General features: G+C 49.5%; 1 protein-coding gene across 3 annotated transcripts in view; it reads right to left on the bottom strand.

Annotated features, from left to right (window-relative positions):
* Positions 1 to 6012: 6012 nt before the first annotated feature.
* The window catches only part of LOC132392018 (galectin-3-binding protein-like), a 39280-nt gene continuing 34294 nt past the window's right edge, over positions 6013 to 10998 (bottom strand). For all 3 annotated transcript variants that reach the window (XM_059965926.1, XM_059965929.1, XM_059965927.1), the window contains exon 6: positions 6013 to 8929. In XM_059965926.1, the coding sequence (XP_059821909.1) occupies positions 7843 to 8929 (1087 nt within the window). In that variant the 3' untranslated portion in view covers positions 6013 to 7842. The remainder of the gene's footprint in view (positions 8930 to 10998) is intronic.

Here is a 10998-nt window from a genome sequence, read left to right as displayed (position 1 = left end):
AGATCCCCCCTCATTTTCCTGAACTCCAGGGAATACAGCCCAAGAGCTGCCAGACGCGCCTCGTGCAGTAAACCTTTCACTCCTGGAATAGTTTTTGTGAATCTTCTCTGAACTGTCTCCATTGTCAGTATAGCCTTTCTAAAATAAGGCCGAAAACTGCCCACAGTACTCTAAGTGTGGTCTCACAAATGCCTCATAGAGCCTCAATATCACATCCCTGCTCTTATATCCTATACCTCTAGAAATGAATGCCAACATTGCATTTGCCTTCTTCACCACTGACTCAACCTCTAGGTTAACCTTTAGGGTATCCTGCACAAGGACTCCCAAGTCCCTCTGCATCTCCCCATCAAAATAATAGTCTGCCCGTTTATTTCTCCCAGCAAAGTGCATGACCATACACTTTCCAACATTGTATTTCATTTGCCACTTCTTTGCCCATTCCCCTAAACTGTCTAAATCTTTCTGCGAGCTCTCTGTTTCCTCAACACTACCTGCACCTCCACCTATCTTTGTATCATCGGCAAGTTTAGCCACAAATCCATTAATTTCATAGACCAAGTCATTGACATACATCGTAAAAAGCAGCGGTCCCAACACCGACCCCTGTGGAAATCCACTGGTAACTGGCAGCCAGCTAGAATAGGACTCCTTTATTCCCACTCTCTGTTTTCTGCCAATCAGCCAATGCTCCACCCATGCGAGTAACTTCCTTGTAATTCCATGGGCTCTTATCTTGCTAAGCAGCCTCATGTGTGGCACCTTGTCAAAGGCCTTCTGAAAATCCAAGTACACCATGTCAACTGCATTTCCTTTGTCTACCCTGCTTGTAACTTCCTCAAAAAATTGCAGTAGGTTTGTCAGGCAGGATTTTCCTTTCGGGAAACCATGCTGGCTTTGGCCTGTCTTGTCATGTGCCTCCAGGTACTCCATAATCTCATCCCTAACAATCGATTCGAACAACTTCCCAACCACTGATGTCAGACTAACAGGTCTATAGTTTCCTTTCTGCTGCCTCCCACCCTTCTTAAATAGAGTAGTAACATTTGCAATTTTCCAGTCGTGCAGTACAATGCCAGAATCTATCAATTCTTGAAAGATAATCATTAATGCAGCTGCAATCTCTCCAGCTACTTCCTTCAGAACCCGAGGGTGCATTCCATCAGGTCCAGGAGATTTATCCACCCTCAGACCATTAAGCTTCCTGAGCACCTTCTCAGTCGTAATTTTCACTGCACAAACCTCACTTCCCTGACACTCTTGAATGTCCATGAGACTGAGGCAAAATACACGCTCAATTCCTCTGTCATCTCTGCATCTCTCATTACAATATCTCCAGCGTCATTTTCTACCTTCAACTCTCTTTTACTCTTGATATACTTTAAAAAGCTTTTAGTATCTTATTTGATATTAGTCACCAGCTTCCTTTCATAATACATCTTTTCCTGCTGAATGACCTTCTTGGTTTCCCTTTAAAAGCTTCCCAATCCTCTATCTCCCCACTAGCTTTGACTTCCTTGTATGTCCTCTCTTTTGCTTTTACTTTCGCTCTGACTTCACTTGTCAGCTATGGCAGTATCCTCTCATGCCATTGTAATTTCCTTTATTCCACTGAAATACTGACACATTGGAATTTAGTTTCTCCTTCTCAAATTTCAAAATGAGCTCAATCATATTGTGATCACTGTTCCCTAAGGGTTCCTGAACCTCTCTTATCACTTCCAGATCATTGCACAACACCCAATCCAGCATAGCCAATCCTCTAGTGGGCTCAACAACAAGCTGTTCTAAAAAGCCATCCCTTAGACGTTCTACAAATTCTTTCTCCTGAGGTCCAGTACAGGCCTGGTTTTCCCAATCCATTTTCATGTTAAAATCCCCAACAATTATCATGACATTGCCTTTCTGACACACCTTTTCTATCTCCTGCTGTAATTTATAATCCACATCCTGGCTACTGTTTGGAGACCTGTATACAACTGCCATTAGGGTCCTTTTACCCTTGTCAATCCTTAACTCAACCCATAGAGACCCTACACCTTCCAATCCGATTGCATCCCTTTCTAATGATTTAATATTATTTCTTATACAGAGCCACACCACCCCCTCTGCCTACTAACCTAGCTTTCTGATACACCGTATATACTTGGACGTTCAGCTCCCAATGACAGCCATCCTTCAGCCAAGTTTCAGAAATGGCCACAATGTCATATTTGCCAATCTGGTATCTGAATTTCAAGATTGTCCATTTTATTTCTTATGCTGTGTGCATTCAAATATGACACTTTCAGTCCAGTATTTGTTGCTTTCTATTATAACTGCACCACGCCTCTATTGCCCTGTAACTCATCCCACTGGCTGTGATTATGCCTTATCTCCTGTCTGTCCTTTCTATCATCTGTTGCATGCTATCTTTTATATATTTGTTTTCTCCCTTCCTCAGCCCTATCACTCCACTTCCCATTCCCCTGCTAAATTAGTTTAAACCCTCCCTAACAGTGCTATTAAGCCTGCCTGCTAGGTTATTGGACCCCTTTAGGTTCAGGTGTAACCCATCCTTTTTGTACAGGTCATACATCCCCCACAAGAGGCCCCAATGATCCATGAATCTGAAGCCCTGCCCCCCACACCAGTCTGTCAGCCACACAATAACATGCCTGATCATGCTGTTCTTGTGCTCGCTAGCATGTAGCACAAGCAGCAATCCTCAGATTACTACCTTACAGAAGCTTTTCAGCTTCTTACCCAACTCACTGAATTCTCTCATCAGGACTTTCTCCCTTTTTCTATCTATGTCATTGGTACCAATGTGTACAAAGACTTCTGGCTGGTCACTCTCTCCCTTCAGAATACTCTTCACAAACTCTGCCACCTGGGAGGCAACACACCATGTGGGTATCTCTGTCAGGGTGACAGAACCTCCTGTCTATTCCCTTCACTGTGGAATCCCCTATGACTACCGCATTCCTCATCTTCTTCGCTCCCTTCTGCACCATGAAACCAGACAGTGCCAGAGACTCGATCACTGTGGTCGTCCTTTGTCAGGTCATCCCACCTCAACAGTATCCAAAATGAGATAATGAATATGGAGGGGTTGGCCACAGAGGTGCTCTCTTCTATCTGAGCTCTTCCCTTCCTTTCTCTGATCTAGCCCACTTATCTAACTCCAGCAGCTTCGAGGTGACTAACTCCCTGTAGTTCCTATCTCCTGCTCACTTTCCCTAATAAGCCATAGGTTATCAAGCCACAGTGCCAGATCCCTAACACGGTTTCTCAGGAGCTGCATCTCGGTGCACCAGGCGCAGATGTGTTCATCTGGGAGACTGGAGAATTCCCAGGATTCCCATATCTGACACGCAGAGCAAAGTACTAACCCTACAGACATGCTCTCTATTCCTCCTATGTCTTATAGACTTGAACAACTTAAACATCCCATCTCCTGTACTCAGTACATTCTATGAAGGCCAATGTACCAAAAGTTTTCTTTACTATCAATGAATTCTGGGCCTATAATCCCAGTTCCCTTTGTTTTACCACACTCCACAGTACCCTGTATTCACCGTGTGAGACCTACTTTGCACTTGTCTGCATTAAATTCCATCTGCCATTTTTAAACCTATTTTTCTAGCTGCTCCGTATCCCACTGCAATCCATGCAAGCAAGTCTTCCTGACTGTCCCCTACATCCCCACACTTGGTGGCAGCTGCAAATCTGCTGATCCAGTGAACCTCGTTATAGCAACAAAGGACCCAGCACCGATACGAGTCACTCCACTAGTCACAGCCCTCCATGCAGAGAAGTGACCATCTACTAACACTCTCTGGCTTCTCCCACAAAGCCAATGTCAAATCCAATTGAGTACGTCACCTTGAATGCCAAGCCAGCCACTGAACCTAGATCACCATTCTAAATGAACGGCTTTGAGCACCATAGGTCTCGCCTTCAGTAGACCCGGAAGCTCCTGTTTCACCCACGGCCTTTGCTTTGGGTATGTCTGGTGTGTTCTCAAAGGCACACACTCACCCACACAGGTCCTGATTGTCAGTGATGACTGTGGCATATTCATTCATATCAATATTGTCCAGTCCCCAGACTCAAAGCAGTTCTGCAAGCACCCTTCCACCTACCTTGACCACACCTGCTCCTCCTGGCCTTCTGTTACCCTGCTGTGTTCCATAATCTCCGTCAGGCACCTGGGAATGATTCCCAAGAGCAAATGCCATTCCCATACATCATTGATCCCAGATTCACTCTCCTCCCACCCTCCAGAGCTCCACTCTTCTGTTCCCCTACTCTCCCTCCCAAATTGTCATACTGCTAGTGCTACCCATTCCCCACCCCCAATCTCTGCTCCCCCCACCTCATCATTATCCTCTCCACATTCTGGGCCAGCACCCCAAACCTGTTGCCAGGGTGAAGTCCACAGGCTCCACCCACAAGTGGACAAGGACACATAGCATCAGGCAAGGTCATTTATTGAAGGAGTAGACAGCAACGACAAAGAGACGGGAGGGACTGGCAGCAGCCGAAGGGAAGTGGGGGACCGGCGGCGGCCGAAGGGAAGGGAGGGACCGGCAGCAGCCGAAGGGAAGGGAGGGACAGGCAGCAGCCGAAGGGAAGGGAGGGACAGGCGGCGGCCGAAGGGAAGTGGGGGACAGGCGGCGGCCGAAGGGAAGTGGGGGACAGGCGGCGGCCGAAGGGAAGTGGGGGACAGGCGGCGGCCGAAGGGAAGTGGGGGACAGGCGGCGGCCGAAGGGAAGTGGGGGACAGGCGGCGGCCGAAGGGAAGTGGGGGACAGGCGGCGGCCGAAGGGAAGTGGGGGACAGGCGGCGGCCGAAGGGAAGTGGGGGACAGGCGGCGGCCGAAGGGAAGTGGGGGACAGGCGGCGGCCGAAGGGAAGTGGGGGACAGGCGGCGGCCGAAGGGAAGGGAGGGACCGGTGGTGGCCGAAGATAAGGGAGGGACCGGTGGTGGCTGAAGATAAGGGAGGGACCGGTGGTGGCCAAAGGGATGGGAGGGACTGGCGGCTGAAGGGAAGTGGGGGACTGGTGGCGGCTGAAGAGACAGCAGGGACCAGAGCAGCTAATCATTCTGTAAGGTTCCTATACACACAGAACAGGGTGTGACAGTGACCTCTGAATTGGGGCAGTGAGAGAACCCACAGCCAGGCAGAGGGTGGGGTGAGTATACCAGAGCAAGGGTTGGGCTTCAATGGGGCTTGGATGGCACCTATGGACCACTAGTGCCCCTAGGGTGGAGCGGACAGCAGAAGCAATGTGTGACCCTGGAGTTGGGATGGAAGAAGGTGATCTTAGGGAGAGAGGGAAGGGGAATGGTCAAGAGAGACATTGCATGATCCTGGGGTAGGAGGAGGATCTGGGGAGATGCAATGGCAATGGAGGTGATGAGACAGGACAGTTAGTAGAGACGTATGGGAGGGGAAGTGATGGGGAAGACAATTCACAATCCACAATGTGTAGCCCGGGAGATGTGGCAAAGAGTTAGTTGCTCTGTGGGTCTCTGCTGATCACAGGACACAGATTTTGTGCACCCTCAGGGAGGATACCTGAATGTTTGGTGTACTGAGTTCCATTCTAGTCACTGCTTTCAGGAGGAGTGAGATACAAAGATTTATCAGCGGGGGCCTAAGAGTGTGGGGTGCTATTGTACCTACCAACTTCAGTGAGAAGTGATTGAGGCTGTAGATGCTGGAGATCTCCTGGGATTCTTTGAGGAAATAACTGGCAGGATAGACAAAGAATTAATGGATGTTGTGTATTTGGATTTTAAGAAGGCATTTGATAAGGTGCCACACCAAGAGCCCACAGCATCACAGGAAAGATTCTAGTATGGACAAAGGCGTGGCTGAATGTCCAGTGGCAATGAGTGGGAATAAAGGGAGCCTTTTCTGACCGGCAGCCAGTGACTAGTGGTGTTCCACCAATTCTTTTCATGTTATTTGGATGACAGAATTGATGTCTTTGTGGCCAAATTAGTAGATGATTTGAAGATAGGTGGAGGGGCGGGTAGTGTTGAGGAGACATGGAAGCCACAGGGGGACCTAGACAGATTAGGAGAATGGGCAAAGAAGTCGCAGATGGAATAGTGTCGGGAAGTGTGTGGTCATGTATTTTGGTAGAAGAAATAAATGGGAAGACTATTTTCAAAGTGGGTTGAAAATTCAAAACTCTTGAGGTGCAAAGGGACTGTGAGTCCTTCTGCAGAACACCCTGAAGGTTAACTTGCAAGTTGAGTCAGTGGCGAGGAAGGCAAATGCAATGTTAGCATTCATTTTGAGAGAACTAGAATATTAAAGCAGGGACATAATACTGAGGCTTTATACGGCATTGACCTCAATGAAGAAAATTTAAAGGGGACCTGAGAGGTAGAGTTTTGCAGAGTGGTTTGTATCAGGAACTCACTGCCAGGGCTGTGGGTGAGGAGGGCAATGGCTGTCACCTAGATTAAGAGGCATTTAGACAGCCTTGATAATTAATTAGGATCGGCGTTAATATGGGTGAATGGGATCATTGCAGATGGGCGTGGAAGTGGTGGGCAGGAGGACCTATGTCTTTCATGTCACACTTCAGTGACTGATAAATTATGCAGGTCCATGGTCGACTGTGCACACTGGGGCCCAGACTGTCCTCTGAGACAGAAATGGATGAAGAGTGAGGGGTGAGGAGAGAGACTGAGAGACTGGTGTGGAGTACTAAGGAAAGGATAAACTAGGGGTGGGGAGAGAGTCGGAGGGGAGACAGGAAGAGGGTCTGCGGTAGGAAGAGAGGCAGTAGGGCAAGTCTGGGGATGAGGCAAGAGATGGATGGACTGGGGGTGGGGAGAGAGAGGGCAAAGGACTGGGGATGGACACAGAGCCGGAGGGACTGGGGGTGGGGAGAGAGAGGGCAAGGGACTGGGGATGGACACAGAAACAGAAGGACTGGGGGTGGGGAGAGAGAGGGCAAAGGACTGGGGATGGACACAGAGCCGGAGGGACTGGGGGTGGGGAGAGAGAGGGCAAGGGACTGGGGATGGACACAGAGCCAGAGGGACTGGGGGTGGGGAGAGAGAGGGCAAGGGACTGGGGATGGACACAGAGCCAGAAGGACTGGGGGTGGGGAGAGAGAGGGCAAGGGACTGGGGATGGACACAGAGCCAGAGGGACTGGGGGTGGGGAGAGAGAGGGCAAAGGACTGGGGATGGACACAGAGCCGAAGGGACTGGGGGTGGGGAGAGAGAGGGCAAGGGACTGGGAATGGACACAGAGCCGGAGGGACTGGGGGTGGGGAGAGAGAGGGCAAGGGACTGGGGATGGACACAGAGCCGGAGGGACTGGGGGTGGGGAGAGAGAGGGCAAGGGACTGGGGATGGACACAGAGCCGGAGGGACTGGGGGTGGGGAGAGAGAGGGCAAGGGACTGGGGATGGACACAGAGCCGGAGGGACTGGGGGTGGGGAGAGAGAGGGCAAGGGACTGGGGATGGACACAGAGACGGAGGGACTGGGGGTGGGGAGAGAGAGGGCAAGGGACTGGGGATGGACACAGAGCCGGAGGGACTGGGGGTGGGGAGAGAGAGGGCAAGGGACTGGGGATGGACACAGAGCCAGAAGGACTGGGGGTGGGGAGAGAGAGGGCAAGGGACTGGGGATGGACACAGAGCCAGAGGGACTGGGGGTGGGGAGAGAGAGGGCAAGGGACTGGGGATGGACACAGAGCCGGAGGGACTGGGGGTGGGGAGAGAGAGGGCAAGGGACTGGGAATGGACAGAGAGACAGAAGGACTGGGGAAACATGTGGGTTTACATTGTTGCTACTGGGCAGTTGGTGGTCAAATTCTGAATGGGTCAAACATAAAAGGGCCGGACGACAAACTGGAGGGTGGAAATGCCGTCATCACAGGCAAAGAGAGAAAAGTCAGTGTTGTTGTGGGAGGGCAACACAGCTGTTGAGTTCTTCATCTCCTGCACATAGGAGACGGTGCTATTGTTGCAGAGCAGTAGCAGAGAGTTGCGGTAGGTGACGGTTTCCGGGGTGTTGTACGTGGTCAGCACTGCCACAGGGTAGGTATCGTACGGACATGACACGTAGCTGTTGCGGCAATGCTGTGCTGTGCTGTGGTAGTAGGCGGTCCATTGGAGCGTGCTGGAGCTGAACAGCTGGCTCATGTGTTGCTTGGTCCGAAAGGAGACGCGTGGGGAGGAGTAGTAGTAGGAGTTGTAGTGGCCATAATACTTCTGTTGCCTGTTGTAGTATGAGGGCGTGGGTCCGTACAGACCAGTGCGCTGGTAGGCAGAGTCCCTGAGGCCGGGGATGGCCAGGGTCCTGCTCCATTGTTTGGAGGTGTAGATGCGTGGCTGGAAGTCAGGGGTGTTCAAATCCTTGAAGTATTTCAGCACCTGTGGACGGACCGAATGGAACTCAAAAGCTTCCAGCACCCCCTGCGTGAACACGCTCTCAAACTGCTGGTACAGGCTGGAGTTGAAAGACAAGGAGATGAGCTCCTCGGGAGACATCATTGGGAAGCGGATGCCCTTCATCAACAGGCCAATGGCATCAGTCTGCCCACTGCGGGAGATCCAGGACTCCACTGCCTGGAACAGCGTGAATTCACTCTCAATGACCAGATCTGAACGCTGGAGCAGGGCAGCCAAGTCCGTGACTGACAGCTCATCCCATGCCACTGTCTGGCTGAAGGTCTCACAGTTCCAGGAGAAGTACTGCAGGCAGATCTCCTGCAGCACAGGGTCCTTCACTCTTACTGCATACTTGTAAAGCTCCAGCTGCTGCTGAAATGAACTGTCCTGGGGCATGAGTTTGTAGAAGAGCTGATCACAGTAATCACGTACTGCAGTGATCCTGTAGTCCGATGCTATGTTGTGGATGCACTTCACTGAAGACAGAGTGACAGAGATGGTCTTTGTGTAAAAATACCTGCGGGTAAAGAGTGACAGAAAGGGGACGTGAGTGGATTTCATTCTCCAACCCCGCACCTGGCGTGGAAACTGGCCATTCAACTCAACTCATCCATGTTGGGCAATGAGCACCCTTCCATATTCATATCATAGCCCAATATCAAAATGTCCATGTGTTTGAAATGCTCACAAGACACTTCTCAAACACTATCAGTAACTGTGCTCCAGACATTAACTGCTTTCTGGCTGAAAAATACCCTGGCACATCCCTTCCAAATCTTCTCTCTACTCTAAACCTACTTCCCACTAAGTACTGGAGTCAGTCAGGCATTTCCGCAATCCATCATGCCGAACAAGGTGTCCATCAGGGGTAGTCTGATTTGCCCACATTCTGGCCATAGATTCTAAATCTTTTCCATCATTCACTTGTTCAAATCTTCATCTACAAACATTGTTTCTGCCACTTAATGACACTTGAACAGTGTAGATGATTAGAGAAGCCAGTCTGAATTTGTTAAAATCATCTGAGCTAGTACATCTCTTGTTCATTATTTGGGTAAATAGTTTGGATGAGAAAGTACAAGGCAGAGTTAGTAAATTTACAAACACCCCAGGTGACATCATAGACAAAAGATTATCAAAAATTACAGGAGGGAGTCTTGATCATCCAATTAATTGGGCCGAGGATTAAGGACTGGCAAAAGAAGTTTAATTCATAGAAACACAGAAAATCTACAGCACAATACATGTCCTTCCACCCACAATTCCGTTCCGAACATGTACTTATTTTAGAAATTACCTAGGGTTACCCATAGCCCTCTATTTTATAAGCTCCATGTACCTATCCAGGAATCTGTTAAAAGACCCAATCATATCCGCATTCACCACCGCTGCCGGCAGCCCATTCCACACACTCACCACTCTCTGCGTAAAAAAGAACTTGACTCTGATATCTCCTCTGTACCTACTTCCAAGCACATGAAAACTGCCCTCTCATGTTAGCCATTTCAGCCCAGGGAAAAAGTCTCTGACTATCCACACGATCAATGCCTCTCATCATCTTATACACCTCAATCAGGTCACCTCTTATCCTCCGTCGCTCCAAGGGGAAAAGGTCGAGTTCACTCAACCTATTCTCATCAGACATATTCCCCAATCCAGGCAACATTCTTGTAAGTCTCCTCTGCAGGATGGCTTCCACATCCTTCCTGTAGTGAGATGACCAGAACTGAGCACAGTACTCCAAGTGGGGTCTGACCAGGATCCTATATCGCTGCAACATTACCTCTCAGCCCCTAAATTCAATTCAACAATTGATGAAGGCCAATACACCGTTTGCCTTCATAACCCCACAGTCAACCTGCGCAGCAGCTTTAAGCATCCTATAGACTCAGACCCCAAGATCCCTCTGATCCTCCACACTGCCAAGAGTCTTATCATTAATACTATATTCTGCCATCATATTTGACCTACCAAAATGAAGCGCTTCACACTTACCTGGGTTGAACTACATCTGCCACTTCTCAGCCCAGTTTTGCACCCTATCGATGTCCCACTGTAACCTCTGACAGCCCTCAACACTATCCACAACACCCCCCCAACCTTTGTGTCATCAGCAAATTTACTAACCCATCCCTCCACTTCCTCATCCAGGTCACTTATAAAAATCACAAAGGGAAGGGCTCCCAGAACACATCCCTGAGGCACTCCACTGGTCACCAAACCAACCTCTATGCAGAATATGACCCGTCTACAACCACTCTTTGCCTTCTGTGGGCAAGCCAATTCTGGATCCACAAAGCAAGGTCCCTTTGGATCCCCTGACTCCTTACCTTCTCAATAAGCCTTGCATGGGTAGCTTATCAAATGCCTTGCTGAAATCCATATACACTACATCTCCTGCTCTTCCTTCATCAATGTGTTTAGTCACATCCTCAAATAATTCAGTCAGCTTCATAAGGCATGACTTGCCTTTGACAAAGCCATGCTGACTATTCCTAGTCATATTATGCCTCTCCAAATGTCCATCAATTCTGTCTCTCAGGATCTTCTCCATCAATTTACCAACCATTGAAGTAAAACTCACTG

This window comes from Hypanus sabinus, chromosome 3 (assembly GCF_030144855.1).
Source record: "Hypanus sabinus isolate sHypSab1 chromosome 3, sHypSab1.hap1, whole genome shotgun sequence".
NCBI lineage: Eukaryota > Metazoa > Chordata > Chondrichthyes > Myliobatiformes > Dasyatidae > Hypanus > Hypanus sabinus.
The sequence above is the reverse complement of the archived record's forward strand: the minus strand, read 5'-3'. Positions and strand labels throughout refer to the sequence as shown.